The sequence below is a fragment of the Natator depressus genome, chromosome 15 (genome assembly GCF_965152275.1).
Source record: "Natator depressus isolate rNatDep1 chromosome 15, rNatDep2.hap1, whole genome shotgun sequence".
In the NCBI taxonomy this organism is placed as follows: domain Eukaryota; kingdom Metazoa; phylum Chordata; order Testudines; family Cheloniidae; genus Natator; species Natator depressus.
In genome coordinates, this window is record NC_134248.1 from 489,921 (window position 1) to 517,816 (window position 27,896).

General features: G+C 50.4%; 1 protein-coding gene across 4 annotated transcripts in view; it reads right to left on the reverse strand.

Annotated features, from left to right (window-relative positions):
• Positions 1-1,939: 1,939 nt before the first annotated feature.
• The window catches only part of SEC14L2 (SEC14 like lipid binding 2), a 38,759-nt gene continuing 12,802 nt past the window's right edge, over positions 1,940-27,896 (reverse strand). For 2 of the 4 annotated variants that reach the window (XM_074973182.1, XM_074973185.1), the window contains exons 3-12: positions 25,335-25,378; positions 19,897-19,956; positions 19,584-19,772; positions 18,736-18,831; positions 16,215-16,275; positions 15,488-15,571; positions 10,484-10,590; positions 10,087-10,226; positions 9,449-9,618; positions 1,940-4,759 (exon numbers count right to left, since the gene is read on the reverse strand). In XM_074973182.1, coding sequence (XP_074829283.1) covers positions 4,605-4,759; positions 9,449-9,618; positions 10,087-10,226; positions 10,484-10,590; positions 15,488-15,571; positions 16,215-16,275; positions 18,736-18,831; positions 19,584-19,772; positions 19,897-19,956; positions 25,335-25,378 — 1,106 coding nt within the window. In that variant the 3' untranslated portion in view covers positions 1,940-4,604. The remainder of the gene's footprint in view (positions 4,760-9,448; positions 9,619-10,086; positions 10,227-10,483; positions 10,591-15,487; positions 15,572-16,214; positions 16,276-18,735; positions 18,832-19,583; positions 19,773-19,896; positions 19,957-25,334; positions 25,379-27,896) is intronic. The other 2 variants (XM_074973184.1, XM_074973183.1) reach the window with 1 other exon arrangement.

Consider the following 27,896-nt stretch of genomic DNA (forward strand, 5'->3'; position numbering starts at 1 on the left):
TGGGGGGGTGAGAGGATGATGGGGGGTGAGGGGATGCGGGAATGATGGGGGGGTGAGGGGACGATGGGACACTGGCTGAGGGGATGATGGGGGGGTGAGGGGACGCTCTGGGAGGTGAGGGGATGATGGGGGGGTGAGGGAACACTGGGTGAGGGGATGCTGGCTGTGGGGGGGTGAGGGGACACTGGCTTAGGGCTGAGGGGATGCTGGCTGTGGGGGGGTGAGAGGATGATGGGGGGTGAGGGGATGCGGGAATGATGGGGGGGTGAGGGGACGATGGGACACTGGCTGAGGGGGGTGAGGGGATGATGGGGGGGTGAGGGGACACTGGCTTAGGGGTGAGGGGATGCTGGCTGTGGGGGGGTGAGAGGATGCGGGAATGATGGGGGGGTGAGGGGGATGATGGGGGCGTGAGGGGATGCTGGCTGTGGGGGGGTGAGGGGACACTGGCTGAGGGGGGTGAGGGGATGATGGGGGTGTGAGGGGATGATGGGGGGGTGAGAGGACACTGGCTGAGGGGTTGAGGGGATGATGGGGGGGTGAGGGGATGCTGGCTGTGGGGGGGGCGGGGTGGGGGTGAGAAGATGCCATTGTGGGGGGGATGCTGGCTGTGGGGGGGTGAGAGGATGCGGGAATGATGGGATGATGGGGGGGTTGAGGGGATGCTGGCTGTGGGGGGGTGAGGGGATGATGGGGGCGTGAGGGGACACTGGCTGAGGGGGGTGAGGGGATGATGGGGGTGTGAGGGGATGCTGGCTGTGGGGGGGGCGGGGGGGGGTGAGATGCCATTGTGGGGGGGATGCTGGCTGTGGGGGGGTGAGAGGATGCGGGAATGATGGGGGGGTGAGAGGACACTGGCTGAGGGGTTGAGGGGATGCTGGCTGTGGGGGGGTGAGGGGATGCTGGCTGTGTGGGGGGCGGGGTGGGGGTGAGAAGATGCCATTGTGGGGGGGATGCTGGGTGTGGCGGGAAATCAGATGTTGCTGCAGTAGTAGCTGTTGCCAACCCCGAACATTCACAGTGAGGCTCCCTAAGCCATGAGATTGGCTTAAACCCCCATGATATTAAACCAACGTGGGGGTTCTCTTGCTGCAGGGAGAGAGGAAGGACTCTCAGCTGGTGTGAGCACAAGGGCCAGGGCTGAAGGCAGGGAGCACAGAAGTCTGGCCACCTTGATCATTTATGAACCCACACCCCCAAATGAACAGATGAGACAATGATCTGTTCAGCCATTTACTAATAAAGCCTGTGAACACCGAGAGATAGCACAAAATATATATTATTCCATCCTATAATTATCCGTTTTTATTTCAAACCATCTCACCTCCGATGTTTACCTTGGCACATGAGGATTTGAAAGGGCAGGTGGGCTGGGAGCTAGTGGCTGTGATGGAGGCTCCAGATGGCTCCATCTTTTTCCCTTTCCTATGTGAATTTACTCTCATTTTTCAGAGTAGCAGCCGTGTTAGTCTGTATCCACAAAAAGAAAAGGAGGACTTGTGGCACCTTAGAGACTAACCAATTTATTTGAGCATAAGCTTTCGTGAGCTACAGCTCACTTCATCGGATGCATACTGTGGAAAATACAGAAGATGTTCTTATACATACAAACCATGAAAAAATGGGTGTTTACCACTACAAAAGGTTTTCTCTCCCCCCACCCCACTCTCCTGCTGGTAATAGCTTATCTAAAGTGATCACTCTCCTTACAATGTGTATGATAATCAAGTTGGGCCATTTCCAGCACAAATCCAGGTTTGTAAGGAGAGTGATCACTTTAGATAAACTAAAAGAAAAGGAGTACTTGTGGCACCTTAGAGACTAACCAATTTATTTGAGCATGAGCTTTCGTGAGCTACAGCTCACTTCATCGAATGCATCCGATGAAGTGAGCTGTAGCTCACGAAAGCTCATGCTCAAATAAATTGGTTAGTCTCTAAGGTGCCACAAGTACTCCTTTTCTTTTTGCGAATACAGACTAACACGGCTGTTACTCTGAAACCTGCTGGTAATAGCTCAACTTACCTGATCACTCTCATTACAGTGTGTATGGTAACACCCATTGTTTCATGTTCTCTGTGTATATAAATCTCCCCACGGTATTTTCCACTGAATGCATCTGATGAAGTGAGCTGTAGTTCACGAAAGCTTATGCTCAAATAAATTGGTTAGTCTCTAAGGTGCCACAAGTCCTCCTTTTCTTTTTACTCTCATTTTGTAACCTTTCTAGCCTGGAGCTTCTGTAAAGGTTGCAGAGCCAGCAGCCTCCAGATGGCCTTGCCACCTGCTAACAATCATGCTATGCTCATCGTCCTGTAAACATCCCTTCTAAAGACACACAACCTACAGAGCTAGTCATTCCCTGGAAGAAGAGACCTGGTCCCCCTTTAAGACTAGAGTTCCTATTACCAGTGCAACCTATGTAAGGCACTGATGGGCCAACATAAGGTGGGCTGTATCACCCAGTATGGCCCACCTAGGATGGTCAGAGCCCAAGGCACAGATGGGGTGATACAGTCTAGGCTGCTTAGCCTCATAATGCCCACCCATCACATATTAACTTATTATTTTTCTCTACTGTCCATGATCCAAAGAATAAGAAGTGCCATATCTTTTCCAGCCAGCTGAGTGAGTGCTGCAGCCTTCCTTCAAAACTTGGGAGGAATTTGTCCTTCATGAAATCCACTGGTTCCCCCTCTATGGTCAGTGCTTTCCCATATTGACACCGTGCTTGGCTGTTCCAGAGATGTCCTCAAAAATCAGAGCTGCGCAGGGACTGTATCCCATCTTTGCTGTCTCTGGGATCTGCTGCACATACAATTTGCACTGGCTGTTTCTCTGTGTTCCAGAACACAGTGCAACCGCATGGGAGACTTCCACTTGCTTGTGGATGCTTGAGCCATCTTGGTTCCAATCTAGAGCTGGCTTTCTGATATGTCTTTGGCTCAGGCATTTCCACTTGCTCCATTTGCACCCTAATGCAGTGTACAGTCTGCAGTGTATACCTGCTCCTGGCCTCCCCCTGCATCTTTTTCCTACCCCACCCCCAGTGCCGCTCCCTTTCCCCTGTGGATGGGGATCAGGTCCCGCAAGCTGAGGGTTGGGAAGTCAGTGAAATGGGCAACAGCTGCATTCAGAACCAATGTCCTCATTGCACATAACTCTGGGCCAGCTGAGGGGTCAGGAATTCAGTGGCCCTGGATCACCCCACCATCTCTTGATGCTGACCTGGAAAATGAGATTCCTGAAAGCTTTGCTGGATGTGAGTCTCATGGGAACCTCCCCTCCTAGTGCCCCAGGATGGGCTGGAGGTGGCTTTACCATTGGCAGGGGCTAGGCTTCCTGCTGGGACTGCGGGAGTGAGAGGCCACCCATGAGTTTCCTTCCCACAGGGGGAAGATAGGTCAGGCCACCTTCTAAATGCCTGGGTCCTCCTTAAAGTGCGGTGACGTGTGTTTATGCCTCAGACCAGCCCTGGGGGCGGGGAGGGGGACATGAAAGGTGACATTGCCATCTCTGGGATTTGCTCTGTATTATTGATTTTAACATGAAGGGGAAGATACCCCAAACAAGCCCTTACATCCCACTTCCCCTCCCCCTATGTCTGTGCTTCCCTGGCCCTGCCCCTTCTCCCCACTGTGATTTGCTTTCTCAAGTTGCCCCACTCCCTTGTAGCTGATTGGTCTTTACGGATCCCTGCCCCTCTAGGGCACACTGGGCCATGGAGCCCAGTGCAAGCCTCACTACAGTGCTATGGGTAGCAATACCCCCTGGGACCGTGGAGCCTGGATCTCCTGGCCCCAGGGAAGCTCCAGCCCTTCGTAAGGTGTGAATGTTAATGAGCAAGGCAGTGAATTACACAAACAAGTGTTGGGGAAGTTTTCAGAGGGGTGGGGAAGAAGGGGCACCCTGCCCTCCTGAAAAGCTTTGCTGGCCTGGATGGCCAGGGCCCTGCCACCAACACCAGCTGCTACCACCCCAAGACTTCGGCTCTCAGCTGTTTCACCTCATTATGCTATAGGGGACATGCCAAGAAGTGCCCCTTTCCCACCCTGTTTTCAGCTCAGCCCAGGTGGAGGGCAAACCCACCGATAATAGAAGGGGTTTCCCTCCAGAACACCCCATGACCCTCCCACTAGCCCCAGGTGCTTAAAGCCTGGAGTTCAGATCAGGGACAGATTAACCTGGCAGATGCTGGCTAGATTGGCAGCCTGAACTGGTGCATGTCAGGGCACAGAGTGCTAGATCCCAGACCCTGGCCATGCTGATACTGACTCCCCAGCTCAGTTATGTTCATTCTAGGCAACTGCAAGGAAGAGATGGGAAACCTTCCACCCTGCAGTATCCATTCCCCTGCCTACAAACACCCCCTCTATGCCCCACGGCCAGCCCAGGGCGAGGGAATGCCCAAAAGAACACTCCAGAGAAGCTGCCTGATCGTTCTAATGGCAACTAGCAGAAGTTCTCTGGAGAATGGTTCCACTTTCAATTCCCCATGGGAGCCGGCTGGCTGGGTCTGGGAGAAGCCATGGGTTTGCTTATGAGAGAGAGCTGGGAGTGGGGCTGGTGATGGGGGTCAGACGACGAGGGGGCTCTAAGAGCCGTCACTTGTGGACATCGTTGAGGTCCAACTCATTCATGGTCTCCTCCAGTTGCTGGATCTGCTCCTCCGACTTCTTGTCTGGCAGCAGAACCTCCACTGTGTAGCTGACCTTCTTGGCATGGAGGTAGCTGTAGGTGTTGTCAAACCGCAGAACGTCTGGAGGAAGAGGGGAGAGAGGTTATTCCACATTCAGTGCGAAGGAGAGATCCATGGGCCCTGCCCCCAGCTGGACAGAACCAGACCTGTGAATGTGTGTAGTTGTTTTGCCCATTAGTGGCTGGAGGATACAGATCTGGGAGATATCAACTCCCCAGAAGAAGGTTGCATTAACACCCTGTTGGTAGTAAATATTCATAGAACAGTTTTTAAACTAAGGGCTGGGGGAAAGCCGACAGGTGTGGAGGAGCACATGGTTCGGCCGGAGGTATCCCTTAGGGGAGGATCTATTAATGGAGATTCTCTATGTCCTAGTAAGGAGGAGGGGATGGAATATGATAAAATATGGGTAGGAGCTGATGAGAAACAGTCAAATTAAAAAGATTCCTATTCAACTACATCATGTAATGGCAGACAGCTAAAAAGTGACACGTTTTTAAAGTGCTTATATACCAATGCTAGAAGTCTAAATAATGCGATGGATGAACTAGAGTTCCTCGTATCAAATGAGGATATTGATATAATAGGCACCACAGACACTTGGTGGAAAGAGGATAATCAATGGGACACAGTAATACCAGGGTACAAAATATACCGGAAGGACAGAACAGGTCATGCTGTGGGGGGAGTGGCATTATATGCGAAAGAAAGCGTAGAATCAAATGAAGTAAAAATCTTAAATGAACCAAACTGTACCATAGAATCTCTAATAGTAATTCCATGCTCTAATAATAAGAATATAGCAGTAGGGATAGACTACCGATTCCCTGACCTGTATGGTGATAGTGACTGGGACATGCTCAGGGAAATTAGAGAGGCTATAAAAATAAAAAAAATAATAATAGGAGATTTCAACTATCCCCATATTGACTGGGTCCATGTCGCCTCAGGACGGGATGCAGAGATAAAGTTTCTTGATGCCTTAAATGGCTGCTTCTTGGAGCAGCTAGTTCTGGAAACCACAAGAGGAGAGGCAATTCTTGATTTAGTCGTAAGTGGAGCACAGGATCCAGTCCAAGAGGTGACTATAGCTGGACCGCTTGGTAACAGTGATCATAAAATAATTGAATTTAACATCCCTGTGGCGGGGAAAACACCCCAGCAGCCCAACACTGTAGCATTTAATTTCAGAAAGGGGAAACTATACAAAAATGAGGAAGTTAGTTAAACAGAAATTAAAAAGGTACAGCACCAAAAGTGAAATTCCTGCAAGCTGCATGGAAACTTTTTAAAGAAACCATAATAGAGCTCAACTTAAATGTATACCCCAAATTAAAAAACTTAGTAAGAGAACCAAAAAAGAGCCACGGTGGCTGAACAACAAAGTAAAGGAAGCAGCGAGAGGCAAAAAGGCGTCCTTTAAAAAGGTTTCAGAGTAGCAGCCGTGTTAGTCTGTATTCGCAAAAAGAAAAGGAGTACTTGTGGCACCTTAGAGACTAATCAATTTACTTGAGCATAAGCTTATGCTCAAATAAATTGGTTAGTCTCTGAGGTGCCACAAATACTCCTATCCTTTAAAAAGTGGAAGTTAAATCCTAGTGAGGAAAATAGAAAGGAGCATAGACTCTGGCAAATGAAGAAGAAAATATAATTAGAAAGGTCAAAGAAGAATATGAAGAACAGCTAGCCAAAGACTCAAAAAGTAATAGCAAAATAAATTTTAAGTACATCAGAAGCAGGAAACCTGCTAAACAACCAGTGGGGCTGTGACGAAGTAGGGAGTGGGGAGGACTGACCTGGGGATTTTGCATGGGAGTTTTGCAGGTACTGTCTGCATTGGTAATGGGATATCAGGGTGTGACTTCACTTGAGGGACGATACCTGAGCATGTAACCTGAGCCCAGGAGGAGGATGGGGCCAGGTGACACCTTCTGCCCGGGGAAACTGGACAAAGGCTGGAGGAGGAGCCAGGGTGTGTGGCTGGAGGAGAGGCTGGAGGGGGTTTTTCAGTTTGGAGCTGGCTGGGGAAATGGAGGGAGGCCAGAACTGGGTCTGGCTCCCTACCCCCCAAGATGGACCTGACTGAGGGATCCTGTGGTCTGTACCTACAAGCTCTGTTTTGGACTGTGTTCCTGTCGTCTAATAAACCTGTTTTACTGGCTGGCTGAGAGTCAGGTGGAATCTCAGGAAGTGGGGAAGGTGCAGGGCCCTGTCACCCCCAAATTTCATGACAGGGGCCACTGGACAATCAAGATGCTAAAGGAGCACTCAAGGATGACAAGGCCATTGCAGAGAAACTAAATGAATTCTTTGCATTGGTCTTCATGGATGAGGATGTGAGGGAGATTCCCAAACCTGAGCCATTCTTTTTAGGTGACAAATCTGAGGAACTGTCCCAGATGGAGGTGTCATTAGAGGAGGTTTTGGAACAAATTGATGAACTAAACAGTAATAAGTCACCAGGACCAGATGGTATCACCCAAGAGTTCTGAAGGAACTCAAATGTGAAATTACAGAACTACTAAGTGTTATCTGTAACCTATCATTTAAATCAGCTCCTGTACCAAACGACTGAAGGATAGCTAATTTGATGCCAATTTTTAAAAAGGGATCCAGAGGTGATCCCGGCAATTACAGGCCGGTAAGCTTGACTTCAGTACTGGGAAAACTGATTGAAAGTATAGTAAAGAACAAAATTGTCAGACACATAGATGAACACAATTTGTTGAGGAAGAGTCAACAAGGTTTTTGTAAAGGGAAATCATGCCTCACCAATCTGCTAGAATTCTTTGATGGGACCAACAAGCATGTAGACAAGGGTGATCCAGTGACTATAGTGTACTTAGATTTTCAGAAAGCCTTTGACAAGGACCCTCACCAAAGGCTCTTAAGCAAAGTAAGCTGTCATGGGATAAGAGGGAAGGTCCTCACATGGATTGGTAACTGGTTAACAGATAGGAAACAAAGGGTAGGAATAAATGGTCAGTTCGCAGAATAGAGAGAGGTAAATAGTGGTGTCCCACAGGGGTCCTTACTGGGCCCAGTCCTATTCAACATATTCATAAATGATCTGGAAAAAGGGATAAACAGTGAGGTGGCAAAATTTGCAGATGACACAAAACTACTCAAGATAGTTAAGTCCCAGGCAGACTGCGAAGAGCTATAAAAGGATCTCTCAGAACTGGGTGACTGGGCAACAAAATGGCAGATGAAATTCAATGTTGATAAATGCAAAGTAATGCATATTGGAAAACATAATCCCAACTATACATATAAAATGATGGGGTCTAAGTTAGCTGTTACCACTCAAGAGACATCTTGGAGTCCTTGTGGATAGTTCTTTGAGAACATCCACTCAATGTGCAGCGGCAGCCAAAAAAGCCAACAGAATGTTGGGAATCATTAAGAAAGGGATAGATCATTGGACAGAAAATATTAGATTGCCTCTGTATAAATCCATGGTATGCCCACATCTTGAATACTGAGTGCAGATGTGGTCACCCACTTCAAAAAAAATATATGGGAATTGGAAAAGGTTCAGAAAAGGACAACAAAAATTATTAAGAGTATGGAATGGCTTCCATTTGAGGAGCGATTAATAAGACTGGGACTTTTCAGCTTGGAAAAGAGACGACTTGGGGGGGAAATAAAATCATGACTGGTATGGAGAAAGAAAATAAGGAAGTGTTATTTACTCCCTCTCATAACACAAGAACTAGGGGTCACCAAATGAAATTAATAGGCAGCAGATTTAAAACAAACAAAAGGAAGTATTTTTTTTTCCACACAACGCACAGTCAACCTGTGGAACTCCTTGACAGAAGATGTTGTGAAGACCAAGACTAGAACAGGATTCAAAAAAGAACTAGATAAGTTCATGAAGGATTTAAAAATAACTAAATAAGTTCAATGGCTATTCGCCAGTATAGACAGGGATGGTGTCCCAAGCCTCTGTTTGCCAGAAATTGGGAATGGATGATGGGATGGATCACTTGATTACCTGTTTTGTTCATTCCCTCTGGGGCACCTGGCATTGGCCAGTGTCGGAAGACAGGATACCTGGCTAGATGGACCTTTGGTCTGACCTAGTATGGCCGTTCTTATATTCTTATTTAAATGGCCACGTATTAAATAGTTCTATATAAAGAGATCAGATACAACTTTGCAGGAGTCTGACTGCTCCTTCTTTGCATTTAATTCAGCAGAATGGGTTCCCAGGGAGAGCCCAGGAAACTCCTCCTGGAAATCCTGCTGAGGTGCTAGTTTACAGAGTAATCCCAGCAAAGGCTACTTATCACCTGAAGGGGTTTCTGGTTGAACTGGCTGATTCTGTTACATGGGTAAGATCAGGCAAACTAATGAGCGAAGCGTTCTGTATCTGTGATGCAAGCTGATGTGGCCTTTAGAGTTATTCAGGCTTAAATAGATTCATTTTTCCCGCGTCATCCACCCATTCCCCAGCCCACATGAAGTGGTGTCAGTGACACCTTGGGCCAGAACAGGGCAGAAACTTGCTCTGAGGGTGGCATTTCCAGCTGGCAGATTAACCTGCAGCTGGAGGGAAGTTCAGAGATTGGCCCTGAAATTAGTGTCTCAGTTACCTGGGGAATTCTCTGTATTTTCTTTCCATAAATGCTGGCAGAGATGGTGCCCCTTAGGTCCCAACTCCTCCCCCCAGCAGATTCAGCATGATCTCTGCGGCCAACAGATGGGGAAGCTCCCAGCAGCAAAGGAGAGGCAGCCACTTACAGACACCGGCCACGGAACAGGTGAGGGAGCCGTCCTCGGGCACCAGGTGGGCATTGTAGCGTTGGTTTGGAAGCACCTCCGTCATCTCGCCAGCTCGCTGCCGCTCCCCGATTCTAGTCTTCAGATAGACCCCAAAGCCCACGTCGGCCCCTTCGGACATGAACTGCCACCTGACGGGATGAGGCCGTAGACACAGGGGGCTCCCATGACCCTTTCCCCTCATAACCACCCCACCCTAATACAATGAGGCTGGTCTAGACCGTGGTACCACCCCGCAGCCTGTGGAGCTGACCCAGACCTTGCCATCCATCCTCTCCTAATACAGTGGGGCTAACCCATGCTTCAGTAACTACCCCCACGCACACTCAGTGGGCTCACCCTGACCAGAGCGGCATGCCCAGTGTGTGTGACCCAGAACTCATTAACCTTAGATAGCTCATCTGACCCAAGCCTTGGTACCTTCCTACCCCACCTCCGTCTGTGTAGGTGGGCTGGCCCAGGTGGCTGGGGTGACCCATGTCTTGGCACTGCCCCCCGCCCCAATTCATCCTCACACAGCCCCTGTTATCTGCTTGCCCCAGGCTGGGCCCCTGTGTTGCTGGTAGCTCCGGGGACAGCTCTACACCAGCTCTCCCTACCTGAGGACGCAGCCTGGGAAGAGGATCTCATACTCCACCTGGTGGGAGGAGCCCCGGTTCACTACCACTACGTGCTCATACTGCTGCTTCAGCTGGTCCCGCACGTAGTACTTCTGGGGGATGTCACCGCCGTAGTTAATCTGGAACGAGCAAGAACCAGGCCCTGAGCCACGAGGGCATCGCCCCCCGGCATCACTCCCACCCTGGGATCACAGACACAAGATGACCAAGAGGACTCCTGCATTGGAGGCCAGAGGCCTCTCCCCTGCCACGTCTCCCACTGGGGCTCCCCAGCTGGTGGCTGCACTAGAAGAGCTGGGCTGTGGCTGGAAGAGCAGTGGCTGACACCCCAGCATGCAAGTGGGGGATGCTGGTGTTCAGGATGGGGTCACTATACCTTGGTCACACACTTGGGGTTCTGGTCTGGATCCCGGAGGGTTCCCCCGTACACCACAGGGATCTCCTCGGGGGCGATGTACTTCTGCAAGACCTCCTTCCAGTTTGCTGGCAGAAGAGAGAGGAGCACTGAGGTTACATCTGCAGGAGCCGCCCTCTGTGGCTAGAGAGCTGGAGTGGGAGTTAGGGGGACCCTCTCCTCTGCTGGGATCACAGGGCGGAAGGGAACACAGGTACCTACAGCACACTGAGATCCTTGGGATGGGGGAAACAGAACCAGAGAGGTGAGGGATGGAAAAGATCTGTTTGCGCTTCCAGTCCCTCCCCATGTCTTTCCACCCCAGCATGTGAGCGCTGGGAGTGGTGATGCCATGGAGCTGGGGTGGCACAGTTTCTGGCGTGATGGAGACTGGCTTGGCGCATAGCAGACCCACTCATTAGCCGTCCCCCGCCCCTTAGCCCAGACAAGGAGAGGAGGGGTGGAGACAAGTAACGCTCTCTGCGCTGCAGGGATCCTGCCAAGGAGCTGAGATAACCAAGGGAAATGGAACCAACGGCAGCCTTGTAGTTTGACCATGTCTGGCCAGCTGAGCTAAGAAGTGCAGGGAGCTCAGCACAGAGCACGCGGGGGTTAGGAGCCAAAGGGTGAGTCCCTGGCAGCCATCTCCAGTGCCCACGTGTGCCCGTAGCACAAGCATGACAATGCTCCCACAGCTGCTCTTAAGGGGGCATTTCTGTGTCAGTGACACACAGAACACACAGCACTAAAGGCCAGGACAGTGATGGCTGCCAAGCTTGTCCCTGCTCCAGAACAGGCCAGGCCTGACCCAAACGTTTGGCTCCACTCTCCGCCTCATGTCATCACGTTACAGCCTGGGTCCAGAGCCAGCCTGGGCTAGCAGGAATCGAACACCATCCTCATGGCCAATGGCTGGAGCAAGCTGGCAGCTCTCAGCCCAGCCCCGTCTGACACAGGTGTGCGTATAGTCCTGTGATAATGGGGACAGATCAGAGGCACTGGCCAAGGTGCCTTATTAACATAGGACGGTGTTACCCCACCAGTGCCTGGCTCTGGCTCTCTGTCACTGCCTGGACCCCTGCCTAACCCAGCCTGCCGGTTTAGAGAACACCACCCATCTCCTCACACTCCACTGGCTCCCTCGGGGGCAGTCTTAGCAGACAGGCTAATGACTGAATGGGCCATGGAGAGTGACCACCTGGCTCCCACTGGAGGGGCTACGCCTTCAGCTCGGAGGAGAAAGGCAGTGAGCTCTTAGGAGGAAGGTGCTGGAGTGGGACTGAGGAGAGCTAGCTTCAATTCCCAGCTCTTGGGCAAGTCACTGAGTTTCTCTGGCTCTCAGTGTCCCCCCACATGAAATAGGGCTGAGAATGCCCCACTTGGGTTTGGCTTGTCTGTTCAGACTGTAAGCTTTGGGCCGGGGCCCTGCTGGTCATTAAATAATAAGAGTGAAGCTCGAGGTGCATTGGCCACCGCTGTGGACTCCACTCCCTGTGGCTCTCAAGCCAGTGTCACAACATGAAATGCACTGTTTGGGTTGCCATCCGCTGATGCACACTGAATGGGGCTCAAATGAATGATGGCTTTTTGTTTCATAGAATCATAGAATATCAGAGTTGGAAGGGACCTCAGGAGGTCATCTAGTCCCCTGCTCAAAGCAGGACCAATCCCCAACTAAATCATCCCAGCCAGGGCTTTGTCAAGCCTGACCTTAAAAATATCTAAGGAAGGAGATTCCACCACCTCCCTAGGTAACGCATTCCAGTGTTTCACCACCCTCCTAGTGAAAAAGTTTTTCCTAATATCCAACCTAAACCTCCCCCACTGCAACTTGAGACCATTACTCCTTGTTCTGTCATCAGCTACCACTGAGAACAGTCTAGATCCATCCTCTTTGGAACCCCCTTTCAGGTAGTTGAAAGCAGCTATCAAATCCCCCCTCTTTCTTCTCTTCCACAGACTAAACAATCCCAGTTCCCTCAGCCTCTCCTCATAAGTCATGTGTTCCAGTCCCCTAATCATTTTTGTTGCCCTTCGCTGGACGTTTTCCAATTTTTCCACATCCTTCTTGTAGTGCGGGGCCCAAAACTGGACACAGTACTCCAGATGAGGCCTCACCAATGTCGAATAGAGGGGAACAATCACGTCCCTCGATCTGCTGGCAATGCCCCTACTCATACATCCCAAAATGCCATTGGCCTTCTTGGCAACAAGGGCACACCGTTGACTCATATCCAGCTTCTCGTCCACTGTAACCCCTAGGTCCTTTTCTGCAGAACTGCTGCCGAGCCATTCGGTCCCTAGTCTGTAGCGGTGCATTGGATTCTTCCGTCCTAAAGTGCAGGACTCTGCACTTGTCCTTGTTGAACCTCATCAGATTCCATTGCTCCCTGTGCAGGAAACGGCATCACCAGTGGCGTAAGCAGTGCCAGCCCGGGAAAAGGGTTTGTTAGCCCAGTGGCAGCACAGAGCCAGCTGGAGGAGCGGTCACACTGGGTTTTGTTTCAAGAAGAAAGCCAAGAAGTGAAGAAGGAAATACACAGGTCACAATATTAAGGTGCCCTGGCTCACCTAACTGTTTCCCTTTAATAGCAATGGACTAATGATCTCACATTTCTTTATCCTTTTAACACAAGGGTTCCAAGTAGGGCTGTCAATTAATCACAGTTAACTCACACGATTAATGCAAAAAAGTTCATGTGGATTAAAAAAAAAACCATGATTAATTGCAGTTTTAATCACTGTTAAATAGAATACCAATTGAAATTTATTAAATATTTTTGGATTTATTTTACATTTTCAAATATATTGATTTCAATTACAACACAGAATTCAAAGTGTACAGTGCTCACTTTATATTATTTTTTATTACAAATATTTGCACTGTAAAAATGATAAACAAAAGAAATAGTATTCACCTCATACAAGTACTGTAGTGCAATCTCTTTATTGTGAAAGCGCAACTTACAAATGTAGGGTTTTTTTGTTACATAACTGCACTCAAAAACAAAACAATGTAAAACTTTAGAGCCTACAAGTCCACTCAGTCCTACTTCTTGTGCAGCCAATTGCTAAGACAAACAAGTTTGTTTACATTTATGGGAGATAATGCTGCCCACTTCTTATTTACAATGTCACCTGAAAGTGAGAACCGGCATTCGCATGGCACTTTTGTAGCTGGCACTGCAAGGTATTTATGTGCCAGATATGCTAAACATTCGTATACCCCTTCATACTTCGGCCACCATTCCAGAGGACATGCTTCCATGCTGATGACGCCCATTAAAAAAATGTGTTAATTAAATTTATGACTGAACTCCTTGGGGGAGAATTGTATGTCTCCTGCTCTGTGTTTTACCCACATTCTGCACATATATTTCATGCTATAGCTGTCTCGGATGATGACCCAGCACATGTTGTTCATTTTAAGAACACTCTCACGGCAGATTTGACAAAACGCAAAGAAGGGACCAATGTGAGATTTCTAAAGATAGCGACAGCACTCGACCCAAGGTTTAAGAATCTGAAGTGCCTTCCAAAATCTGAGACGGATGAGGTGTGGAGCATGCTTTCAGAAGTCTTAAAAGAGCAACACTCCGATGCGGAAACTACAGAACTCGAACCACCAAAAAAGAAAATCAACCTTCTGCTTGTGGCATCTGACTCAGATGATGAAAATGAAGATGTGTCGGTCTGCACTGCTTTGGATTGTTATCGAGCAGAACCCGTCATCAGCATGGACGCATGTCCTCTGCAGTGGTGGTTGAAGCATGAAGGGACATGTGAATCTTTAGCGCATTTGGCATGTAAATATCTTGTGACGCCAGCTATAACAGTGCCATGAGAATGCCTGTTCTCACTTTCAGGTGACATTGTGAACAAGAAGCGGGCAGCATTATCTCCTGCAAATGTAACAAATGTGTTTGTCTGAGCGATTGGCTGAACAAGAAGTAGGACTGATTGGACTTGTAGGCTCTAAAGTTTTACATTGTTTTGTTTTTGAATGAAGTTATTTTTTGTACGTAATTCTACATTTGTAAGTTCAACTTTCATGATAAAGAGATTGCACTACACTGCTTGTATTAGGTGAATTGAAATATACTATTTCTTTTGTTTTTTACAGTGCAAATATTTGTAATAAATATAAAGTGAGCACTGTACACTTTGTGATTCTGTGTTGTAACTGAAATCAATATATTTAAAATGTGGAAAACATCCAAAAATATTTAAATAAATGGTATTCTATTATAATTTAAAAGCATGATTAATTGCGATTAATTTTTTTAATTGCTTGACAGCTCTAGTTCCAAGGGCTTTACAGACTATGTCCTGTACATCACTGCACCAGCCCCTGGGGAGGACAGCTGTTTATAATCATTCACAGCACCACTAGGCAGTCCTGCAGGACAGGTAGTGAAGGGGGCATGGGGGAGATTTAGGGAGACAGGGTGTAGCCCTGCAAACTGAAACTTGGCCAGGAGGGTGGATCAGTTTACAAAGACACCCGCAGGCAGTTAAAACACACCAGCTCGGTTTTACATTTCATCTGAAATATGGTACTTCCAGCAGTGCGCTGCCCCCTAGTGCCACGCAGGGGCAAGCACGGCCACCAAGACACCCGCCTGAGTCTTCCTGGGAGGTCTCCCATCCAGCGGCTGATCAGCCCCAGCCCCGCTGAGCCAGTGAGATGTACAAAGACGCTTTGAATGGGTTCATTTATCCTGCCCAGCATCATGATCATCATGAGGCCCTCCGTGCCCAAACAGAACAACGGTCTGTGAATGGTGGGACTGGGGCATCAAGTAGGCCACAGGAAGCAGAAGTCTGGTGATATCCCTGCACTGAGCAAGGGGGTTAGACTCGGGCTGGGCAGCAATTTCCCATTAGAAAAGGGGCTCTGGGACTGGGGGCCTGGTCATTTTGGGCCCATGAGCTAGGCTGGAAGCGGTGGTGCAAGGCAGGGAAAGAGGGCAGGGTCAAACTCACCTCCTAGGACGACAATCTTCTTGCGGGTGTCTTCGCTCAGGAAGTGCTTGATGAGGTTGTAGGCCACAGGGAAGAGCTTGGGAGCTGCAAGGATGGTACAGAGAGAACATAGCATCATGGGCAAGAAATCCTTCACACCATCCTCTCACCCTGGCCTTCCACCTCCAGCACCACCCCCTGCCAGGGATCTGCAATGCCTTCCTCACGCCTCTCACTGATCCCTGCCATGGAGTGCCAGTGCTGTACCAATGTGATAGAGGTGGGAGAACAACATACCACATGGCCAACAACATGGTGCATCTCTTGGGCTGACTGTGGTGTTTCCTACTGGGCCATGGGACAAACAACCATGCTTCCCCAGCTGGGTATCATAGAATCATGGAATATCAGGGTTGGAACCGAGGAGGTCATCTAGTCCAAGCCCCTGCTCAAAGCAGGGCCAATCCTCAACTAAATCATCCCAGCCAGGGCTCTGTAGCCCTGTACCCCAGGTGGCAAAGGTAGAGGGTCTGCACAGAGCACCCTCCAGACTAGGTGTTCTGTGTTTCTCTCCCTGGGGGGCAGAGACATGCATGCAGTATCTCCTGCAAATGCAAGTCTGCTGTCCCAGCTCACACATGTATATTCATGCATGTGCATGCATGTATGTGTGCGTGTGCATGCAACTGCACAGTTGGGCGGGGAGGGGAAGCATGCAAGTCTTGTCCTGCATTGCGGTTAAACCCACCTTTAATTACAAACAGGCGCTTCAGGGTCTCAGGATAGTTCTCCTCAAACATGGACAGAAGCTGTGAATCCAAAAGAGCTTGTCAGTCAGGGAGACAGAAACCTATCCCAAGCCCTCCCTGCCTCCAGCCAACCCTAGTACCTCATGTCTGGGACCTTGCCTCAGCCCCCACCAGCAGCCCTGGGCTGTAGTAGCAAACAGCTGTGCAGGAGGAGACGGAACCGGAACCAGACCCACACCCCTCCCCAGAGCCAGATCAGAAACCTGCACAAAGCTTGCAATGATTTCAGATAAGAGACAGCCCTTCCCCGTCTCTTCCTTCCCCTCCAGGGCTTCTGCACCAAGGGAGAGGTGTTCTGGTTATTTTAAACCCCAGTGACCCTCTCGTCCCCCAATCTGAATCTCCCCCCGCCCATGCCAGAAACAGAGAGCAACAGAAATCAAAGAGCAAAGGCCAGTCATAAATACAAAGAAAGGACCGACAAGCAATTCAAATCCCAGCTCCTCAGGAAAGAGGGGTCAGTCTAGGACATAAACTCACTAGCTCTACTGTCATGGGGGGAGAGAGGGGGAGAAAAGAGGCCAGTGCACCTTTGACTGGCCAGTTGACCCCTCCCTGTCCCCAGCTGGGCTTAAGAGAGGGCACCTGGGCCCTAGAGGGGAGGGGACTGGGAGAATTGGCCAGCTGGCTGGGAAGCAGCAGGTAGAAAGAGCTGTGTGGAACAACACTGCTAGCGAGAACTGGCCACAGCTCAGGGCCCCTGAGGCATTTAAGGCTCAGGCAGTTGCTCCTTGGCAAATGGGGAAGATCCAGCTTATCTGGGGAAGTCGAGCCTGGGCTCAAGAGGGTTGGTGGGGGAGGGTCGATCTCCCCTGGCAGGGAGGCCTGGGGAGCGGGACACTGGGGAGCTCTCTTGGGGACACCTGATGGGGGCTGTGGAGACTGGCCACTCTCAAGTGGATGGCCTGGAGAGCGGGGCCTTGCATTGGGCGTGAAAGGACCTGGGAACAATGTGCTGCTATGGAGTGGGTGGGTGGATGGAGGTGATTCCCCTGGAGTGGGGAATGGAGAAACCACAGTACCTTTATGTTTACTGTGCACGCTGGAGAATGGCTTTAGGGGAACTACTGCACTGGTGTATGTGAGCAAGCTATACCCAGAGGTGGGCTTGGTAGTGCACATTGAGAGACAATATTCCTTTCAGGGATACTCAAAGGGAAACTGAGGCTAGGCGTGCCTGTTGTGTCACAACCTGCCCGTGAAGGGTTCCCACGGCAGGTCACCAGATGACCATAGGGGAAAGCATCTCTCACGATTTCTACAGCAATCTCATGGTTTTGGGGCCCCGACATGATTTTTCAAATGGTGGGGGGTTGGCCAGTATTGAAGGATAAAACAGAATCATTCCAAACCAGCTATGCTGGAAGACACTGTCAGTATGGCCAACCAGTCAAGAGTGAGATCTCCCAAAATCACGAGATTGGCTTGAAATTCATGAGATTTAAAAAAATAACTTGGAATTATTTGTATTTGCTTTCTGTGTTTCTTTGAGCCTTTAGGGTTCAGGTTTTTGAGGTTTTTTTCCGCTGCCATAAGGGCCAGAAACTATTATTTTGGTAAATGAGAGCTGAGATTCTCACATATTCTCAAGACTCCAGGAGCTGGGGCTTTAAGAAAAACCACCAAAGACTACAAGAAACACAATAAAACTGTGAGAGTTGGCAACACTGGAAAACTACCCAAACTCCATGGATTTTGTAGGAACAAGAGAAGCAACCAAAGTCAGCCTTAAGCACCTCAAATCTAGAAGATTGGAGAGCCAAGGTAAGACATCAAACACTCCACTGAACGCATCCAGAAAGCCCTTCTAAAACTATCCAGTCCAACCTTCCAATCCAGACACTTATCCAAGATGTAGGTGTGTGCGCACTGCAATCAGGAGGTGTAATTGCAGCATGTATAGCATACCCAAGCTAGGTTTGATCTAGGTAGATCAAAGCTAGTTTGCCCAGGTCCCCAGGGTACACACTGGAGCAGCTGCCAGCTTCGCTGCTATTGCTACTCGAGCTAAATCAAAGCTACGTCTGCATATGCTGCAATCGCACCTGCTGACTGCAGTGCAGCCATATCCTCTCTCAGCTGGGCTAGTTAACCTGATAACCAAAAGAAAGGCCCTCAGCGCAAACATCTACTGCGGTATCTGTGATCCTGTCATATCCTCAGTAAGAGAATAATACTCAGTCTGGCCAACGCCAGTGTAATCCATGAAAGTCCAGCTGGATTCCTTCCCGAGAAAGGAACCACCAACCACATCTTTTAGCCTGTAGACGCTCGTTAACAAAGAGGGGAAGATCTATTTGCCTGCTTCATAGACCTGAGGACTATGAAAATCACCATGAAGTGGACTTGGCAGGGGGAAGCATATGATCTGAGGAAACCCATGCACCAAACCATTCTGCAGGATGGAGAATAAGCAATATGTAAACAGAGACCCCCCTCCCCCAACCCCTACCTCCTCACCTCTCCGTACGCCTCCACGGCTGGCTTCCAGAGATGCTTCAGGCCCAGCCCCTCGCAGTCATAGATCATCATGACCGTCTCAACCCTCTTCCCCAGCTGCAAGAGAACAGAGCAAGAGGATTCAGACGGACGCCATTCTGGCCGTCTGCAGGGTAACGTCCCAGGGAAACACACTGCCATCTTCAATCAAGACTCTGTTTTACTGTGTGATGGGTGGTTTTCTCCTATTCGCTTCCTGCTTGGGCCCTGGGGCATAGTGCCTTCCTGCGTGACCCCCTGCATGACCTGTCATCCTGGCAGAGTGGTGTACGTGGCTCAGCAGGGGATGCTCTCCCGTCCCAGCGCGGGCCCCAATGCTCCAGCGTGGTGACGGGGCACTGCAGGAGACCCTGTCCTTCAGGTGGCCATCTGAGTTTCCAGAGCTGTTCCAACAGTGCTGGGCTGTTAACACCCGAAGTCCTGAGCATATTCCAACACAGGCAGGTAACGTATATTCTGCCTCCCTGAATTCCACCCACTGTTTCAACTGGACACTGTTTTCTTCTTCACTACCTGCTCTGAGATGTTCTGCAGTGTTGCTGTGTGCTGTTAAACAGCTGCTCTCTTCCATCCCAGAGGTGGCTACATTTCAGTGGTGGGCAAAGTGACCCTGGTACAGAGAGCCTGTAATGCATTTCAGTTACTAGGATCCTAGCCCAAGTCCGAATGCAGGTTTCTCCTGAGCCCTACTCCAGTTTAGGACCCTAGATCTCAAGACAGAAAGCCCCCGGCCGCTCCTACAGGCTCCTTCCTGCCCTGGGCTCCCCAGGCCCAGATGACAATGATTCTTGGAGGCAGTGAGGTCTCACCTTCTGGGTCTGCTTGTTACACTCCTGCAGCAGCATCTCGCAGTCACGGTACTTGTTTTTGAGCAGATCTTGTTTGGAGGCTGATAAGAGGATGCCTTTGGCATCGAGGGGCCCAATGATCTCGTACCAGATGGGGCAGCCATCCTGGTCATACCCACACATCCCCCCAGACATGTACTTCTGAATCACCTGCACAGAAGAGACACAGGCCTTAGATGCCCTCCACTAAGCACAGCTGTTCACAGGCCACACCAAGAACAGGTGCGGAAATCCAGCCCTGAAAACAGGAGGGAGAGGGCAAATGGGGACTCACCTCCGGGGGGTGCCAGTTGATGATGTTGTCAGCATCCATGTGCTTCCGAACCTCAAGGTACTGTTAAAACAAACCAGAGGGGAGTGGTTGAGAATGGGGGGGAAACAGTCTGGGTCACTTTCAAGCAGGGACAGGGACAGGAAATACAGCAATCTGGTACGTCTTCCACCCTCCTCCGATAAACACTGACATTGTGGAACAAAACTCAGCAAGGCTGGGAGTGACGTATGGATTACACAGCTGCAGCATCGGGAAAGATCCTACATGTAAGTGACAGCTTCTGCCCAAGAGGGACTCAGGACTGGAATTGGGGCAGGAGCAGGGGGCTGCACATATGACCAGGGAAGAGTATAAAAATATTGCTCGGGCATGTAGGAAAGATATCAGGAGGGCCAAATCGCACCTGGAGCTGCAGCTAGCAAGAGATGTCAAGAGTAACAAGAAGGGTTTCTTCAGGTATGTTGGCAACAAGAAGAAAGCCAAGGAAAGTGTGGGCCCCTTACTGAATGAGGGAGGCAACCTAGTGACAGAGGATGTGGAAAAAGCTAATGTACTAAATGCTTTTTTTGCCTCTGTTTTCACTAACAAGGTCAGCTCCCAGACTGCTGCGCTGGCATCACAGAATGGGGAAGAGATGGCCAGCCCTCTGTGGAGATAGAGGTGGTTAGGGACTATTTAGAAAAGCTGGACGTGCACAAGTCCATGGGGCCGGACGAGTTACATCCGAGAGTGCTGAAGGAATTGGCGGCTGTGATTGCAGAGCCCTTGGCCATTATCTTTGAAAACTCGTGGCGAACGGGGGAAGTCCCGGATGACTGGAAAAAGGCTAATGTAGTGCCAATCTTTAAAAAAGGGAAGAAGGAGGATCCTGGGAACTACAGGCCAGTCAGCCTCACCTCAGTCCCTGGAAAAATCATGGAGCAGGTCCTCAAAGAATCAATCCTGAAGCACTTACATGAGAGGAAAGTGATCAGGAACAGTCAGCATGGATTCACCAAGGGAAGGTCATGCCTGACTAATCTAATCGCCTTTTATGATGAGATTACTGGTTCTGTGGATGAAGGGAAAGCAGTGGATGTATTGTTTCTTGACTTTAGCAAAGCTTTTGACACGGTCTCCCACAGTATTCTTGTCAGCAAGTTAAGGAAGTATGGGCTAGATGAATGCACTATAAGGTGGGTAGAAAGCTGGCTAGATTGTCGGGCTCAACGGGTAGTGATCAATGGCTCCATGTCTAGTTGGCAGCCGGTGTCAAGTGGAGTGCCCCAGGGGTCGGTCCTGGGGCCGGTTTTGTTCAATATCTTCATAAATGATCTGGAGGATGGTGTGGATTGCACTCTCAGCAAATTTGCAGATGATACTAAACTGGGAGGAGTGGTAGATACGCTGGAGGGGAGGGATAGGATACAGAAGGACCTAGACAAATTGGAGGATTGGGCCAAAAGAAATCTGATGAGGTTCAATAAGGATAAGTGCAGGGTCCTGCACTTAGGACGGAAGAACCCAATGCACCGCTACAGACTAGGGGCCGAATGGCTAGGCAGCAGTTCTGCGGAAAAGGACCTAGGGGTGACAGTGGACGAGAAGCTGGATATGAGTCAACAGTGTGCCCTTGTTGCCAAGAAGGCCAATGGCATTTTGGGATGTATAAGTAGGGGCATAGCCAGCAGATCGAGGGATGTGATCGTTCCCCTCTATTCGACACTGGTGAGGCCTCATCTGGAGTACTGTGTCCAGTTTTGGGCCCCACACTACAGGAGGGATGTGGATAAATTGGAGAGAGTCCAGCGAAGGGCAACAAAAATGATTAGGGGTCTAGAGCACATGACTTATGAAGAGAGGCTGGGGGAGCTGGGATTGTTTAGTCTGCAGAAGAGAAGAATGAGGGGGGATTTGATAGCTGCTTTCAACTACCTGAAAGGGGGTTCCAAAGAGGATGGCTCTAGACTGTTCTCAATGGTAGCAGATGACAGAACGAGGAGTAATGGTCTCAAGTTGCAATGGGGGAGGTTTAGATTGGATATTAGGAAAAACTTTTTCACTAAGAGGGTGGTGAAACACTGGAATGCGTTACCTAGGGAGGTGGTAGAATCTCCTTCCTTAGAGGTTTTTAAGGTCACGCTTGACAAAGCCCTGGCTGGGATGATTTAACTGGGAATTGGTCCTGCTTCAAGCAGGGGGTTGGACTAGATGACCTTCTGGGGTCCCTTCCAACCCTGATATTCTATGATTCTATGATTCTATGATCAGGACTGTGGGGCATCAGCAGAGCTGGGTGTGTGTGTGGAGGGTAAGGCTGGAGCAGCAGGCTGGGTTGAAGTGCACCCTCTGCACTGTGCTGGGGACTCAGGGCTGGAATAGCAGGTGGTCATAGAATCATAGAATATCAGGGTTGGAAGGGACCCCAGAAGGTCATCTAGTCCAACCCCCTGCTTGAAGCAGGACCAATTCCCAGTTAAATCATCCCAGCCAGGGCTTTGTCAAGCCTGACCTTAAAAACCTCTAAGGAAGGAGATTCTACCACCTCCCTAGGTAACGCATTCCAGTGTTTCACCACCCTCTTAGTGAAAAAGTTTTTCCTAATATCCAATCTAAACCTCCCCCATTGCAACTTGAGACCATTACTCCTCGTTCTGTCATCTGCTACCATTGAGAACAGTCTAGAGCCATCCTCTTTGGAACCCCCTTTCAGGTAGTTGAAAGCAGCTATCAAATCCCCCCTCATTCTTCTCTTCTGCAGACTAAACAATCCCAGCTCCCTCAGCCTCTCTTCATAAGTCATGTGCTCTAGACCCCTAATCATTTTTGTTGCCCTTCGCTGGACTCTCTCCAATTTATCCACATCCTTCTTGTAGTGTGGGGCCCAAAACTGGACACAGTACTCCAGATGAGGCCTCACCAGTGTCGAATAGAGGGGAACGATCACGTCCCTCGATCTGCTCGCTATGCCCCTACTTATACATCCCAAAATGCCATTGGCCTTCTTGGCAACAAGGGCACACTGTTGACTCATATCCAGCTTCTCGTCCACTGTCACCCCTAGGTCCTTTTCCGCAGAACTGCTGCCTAGCCATTCGGTCCCTAGTCTGTAGCGGTGCATTGGATTCTTCCATCCTAAGTGCAGGACTCTGCACTTATCCTTATTGAACCTCATCAGATTTCTTTTGGCCCAATCCTCCAATTTGTCTAGGTCCTTCTGTATCCTATCCCTCCCCTCCAGCGTATCTACCACTCCTCCCAGTTTAGTATCATCTGCAAATTTGCTGAGAGTGCAATCCACACCATCCTCCAGATCATTTATGAAGATATTGAACAAAACCGGCCCCAGGACCGACCCCTGGGGCACTCCACTTGACACCGGCTGCCAACTAGACATGGAGCCATTGATCACTACCCGTTGAGCCCGACAATCTAGCCAGCTTTCTACCCACCTTATAGTGCATTCATCCAGCCCATACTTCCTTAACTTGCTGACAAGAATACTGTGGGAGACCGTGTCAAAAGCTTTGCTAAAGTCAAGAAACAATACATCCACTGCTTTCCCTTCATCCACAGAACCAGTAATCTCATCATAAAAGGCGATTAGATTAGTCAGGCATGACCTTCCCTTGGTGAATCCATGCTGACTGTTCCTGATCACTTTCCTCTCATGTAAGTGCTTCAGGATTGATTCTTTGAGGACCTGCTCCATGATTTTTCCGGGGACTGAGGTGAGGCTGACTGGCCTGTAGTTCCCAGGATCCTCCTTCTTCCCTTTTTTAAAGATTGGCACTACATTAGCCTTTTTCCAGTCATCCGGGACTTCCCCCGTTCGCCACGAGTTTTCAAAGATAATGGCCAAGGGCTCTGCAATCACAGCCGCCAATTCCTTCAGCACTCTCGGATGTAACTCGTCTGGCCCCATGGACTTGTGCACGTCCAGCTTTTCTAAATAGTCCCTAACCACCTCTATCTCCACAGAGGGCTGGCCATCTCTTCCCCATTCTGTGATGCCCAGCGCAGCAGTCTGGGAGCTGACCTTGTTAGTGAAAACAGAGGCAAAAAAAGCATTGAGTACATTAGCTTTTTCCACATCCTCTGTCACTAGGTTGCCTCCCTCATTCAGTAAGGGGCCCACACTTTCCTTGGCTTTCTTCTTGTTGCCAACATACCTGAAGAAACCCTTCTTGTTACTCTTGACATCTCTTGCTAGCTGCAGCTCCAGGTGCGATTTGGCCCTCCTGATATCTTTCCTACATGCCCGAGCAATATTTTTATACTCTTCCCTGGTCATATGTCCAACCTTCCACTTCTTGTAAGCTTCTTTTTTATGTTTAAGATCCGCTAGGATTTCACCATTAAGCCAAGCTGGACACCTGCCATATTTACTATTCTTTCGACTCATCGGGATGGTTTGTCCCTGTAACCTCAACAGGGATTCCTTGAAATACAGCCAGCTCTCCTGGACTCCCTTCCCCTTCATGTTAGTCCCCCAGGGGATCCTGGCCATCTGTTCCCTGAGGGAGTCGAAGTCTGCTTTCCTGAAGTCCAGGGTCCGTATCCTGCTGCTTACCTTTCTTCCCTGCATCAGGATCCTGAACTCAACCAACTCATGGTCACTGCCTCCCAGATTCCCATCCACTTTTGCTTCCCCCACTAATTCTACCCGGTTTGTGAGCAGCAGGTCAAGAAAAGCACCCCCCCTAGTTGGCTCCCCTAGCACTTGCGCCAGGAAATTGTCCCCTATGCTTTCCAAAAACTTCCTGGATTGTCTATGCACCGCTGTATTGCTCTCCCAGCAGATATCAGGAAAATTAAAGTCACCCATGAGAATCAGGGCATGCGATCTAGTAGCTTCCGTGAGTTGCCGGAAGAAAGCCTCATCCACCTCATCCCCCTGGTCCGGTGGTCTATAGCAGACTCCCACCACTACATCACTCTTGTTGCACACACTTCTAAACTTAATCCAGAGACACTCAGGTTTTTCCACAGTTTCGTACCGGAGCTCTGAGCAGTCATACTGCTCCCTTAGATACAGTGCTACTCCCTTCTGGCCTTAAATCCCATGTGACTCTGTGACAAGAAGAGGTGTACTGGGGTGAGGGGGTGGGGCAGCAGGAAGTGAGGAAGAGAGGGAAGGAATGTATATCTATAATGTATATCTATAAATATAAGATAAGAGCAATCAATTAAATAAATACTTCAAAGACTTCTGGTGTGAGCAGGACTCTGTGGAACCAGAGGCTGGGAGTGCCCGCCATGTAGCTAGGGGGCCTGGACAGGTTTATGAATGGCTGCACACGTGGGATCATGGGCTTGGATCCTGTTGGAATCAGCATGTGTGTACAGAGGGGTGGGCAGTGGAGGGGCACAGGGCTTGGGGACTGTTTTTGTTCTCTCCCCCACCCCCTCTTTGGGACGTAGAAACCCCAGGAACGGGGGTTGGGAGGCTCTCTTACCTTGCGGACCATGGCCTCGGATTTCTGCAGGTCAAAACATCGAGCTGCAACAGAACGGGGAGGTTATGCTCATGGCCAGGCCCATTCTGTTATTACCCATCTGAAAAGCTTGCCCCAAGGAGTTCCTGATGGTGAACGATGCCAGCAGGGCAGCACTGGAGGCTGGAGCACAGCGCCAGCAAGGTACAGGAGTAGCAGGGAAAAATCAGCCCCCGAATTGTTCCTGGCCCCTCAACCAGAGGGACTGAACTCCTGGGATCAGTCCACGTGACCCATTCAGTCCATGGCTTCTCAGCTGAGCTGCCACTATTGGAGCAAATAGCACCAGCTAGGGTGGCAATTTGTTTTATGTGGATATCTGCCTGCTGCAAACTGGGCTGAGACCCACCAACTCATTGCGCACAAGCCACCTGCCTGCCATCAGATGCTGATGAGTTCCAATCCCCACCACCACTACCTGGGCTGCATCCAAACCAAAGACCTACAAGAGAAAAGCTCCTTCCCATTATCATTCTGCAGCCAGTGATGCCAGCAGGGAGTTGTGCAGAAGTCACTGACTGCTGGACAGTTCTGCTGAGGTTGCACAGGATGGAATAGACTCCAGCTCCCTCTCCCTCAGCTGAGTTAGCTCCGCAGAGCTAGCAGGAACCAACAGGTGGCCATGCTTTCCAGTCATGGAAGCCAGGAGCTCTGAGTCTGATACATGCAGGGAGCAGCAAGGGGCCTGGATTAGGATGGCATGCCCCTTTAAGAGCTAGAGGCCTGGGACCAGCCAACCTTAGTTACCAAGTAGACACACCTGAGCAGAAACCAGGCGATTCCCCTATAAGATACTCCTGGGGAAATTCTGCACCACTGCATATGCACAGAATTTATGTCCCCCACAGATTTCTTTGCTTCCCTGCAGAAAAATGACTTTCTGCCAGGGAAGCTGTGATGGAGTAGGGAATATTAACCTGGTAATGTTGCATGGGAGTTTTACTAGTTTACTGTCTTCTGCTAACACAGGGCGTGCCTCTGTTTCCCTGCGGTACTGCACCAATACTAGATGGTGACGGGAAATAGGGGTGTGACTTCACTGAGGGATGATCTTGATGGCCAGCACTGGTGGCTGCCCTTCGTAACCTGAGCCCAGGAGCGGGTTGGGGCCAGGTGACACCTTCTACCTGGGAAACTGGACAAAGGCTGGGAGTGTGGCTAGGTGAGGCAGCAGGAAGGGGTTTCAGTTTGGAGCTGGCTGGGGAGATGGGGGGAGGCCCAGAACCTGGGTCTGGGCTCCCCACCCCCCAAGAGGGATCTGACTGAGGACCCCCCCTGCAGAGTCCCTTTGCAGCCAGAAGCCCCCAACAATCCCCTGTACCTACAAGCTATGTTTTCTGTACCTACATGCTCTGTTTTAGGCTGTGTTCCCGTCGTCTAATAACCCTTCTGTTTTACTGGCTGGCTGAGAGTCCTGGTGAATTGCAGGAAGTGGGGTGTGCAGGGCCCTGACTGCCCTACACTCCGTGACAGAGGCAAAGGGAAGCCACAAGAGCAGTCATGCGACTCTCCTCAGCAGTATGTGTCGGGTGCCCAGGGCAGCCGGCAGAGAGGTAAATCACTGCGGGGCAGGAGGTGGGACTGGGGAAGACCTGGCTGGTGCCTCCTACCCTGCGCTGGGCTGGGCAGGACAGAATTTCCTCTTCCCCTGCACAGACTTCCTCTTCCCCTGTATCAGACCCACCCCCAGATTTCTCCCCTGGCTGTAGGAAGCTCTGCAAACTGCCCCCCCCCCCCACCAACACACACCCACGTGCGCTTCCTGTATCTATTGCTCCTCAGCTGCAGGGGGGGGATCCCTGAACAGGGAGCTGCTAACCCATCCACCCAACCCCTGTGCATCCAGACCCCCTCGTACCCAGACCCTCCCACTGAGCCTCACCTCTCTGCACTCAGAACCACCCCCCGATGAGCCCCACTCACCCTGCACCACCCCAACAACCCACCCATACCCCCACCCTACCAAGCCCCACTCCCCCAGCATCAGGACCCCCACACTGAGCTCCCTACACCCAAACCCCCCTGCTGAGCTCTATCCCTCCTAGACACCCTTCCTGCTGAGCCCCAATTACCTTCACTTGGACCCCCCTGCAGAGTCCCTTTGCACCCAGAAGCCCTCAACAATCCTCTGTGCATCCAGATCCCCCCTGCACCCGAATCCCCCACTGAGCCGCCTGCACCCAGATTGCCCTACACAGAACCCTCTCTATCCACACCTGGATTCCCCCACATTAAGGCCCTCCACACTTGGCGCCTGGCCTTGCTGTGCCTGCCTGCCCACACCTCGTGAACCTGGCACAGAGGGGCAAGGCCCTGGAGTGGTTTCTGGGACAGGCCCAGTCCTTGCACTGTGTCAGGGTTGGGTGCAGCCTCGGTGCTGAGTCCGTGTCCCGGAGGCAAGCTGCACAGTGATCTCCCACCTCTATGCAGCCAGTGGCCTGTGCTCCCCAATGCCATGCTGGAGCCCCCTCTCCCCCCACCCCCAGCTAGCAGGCTCCGCTCCTTAGGAGGAGAAGCTGGAGC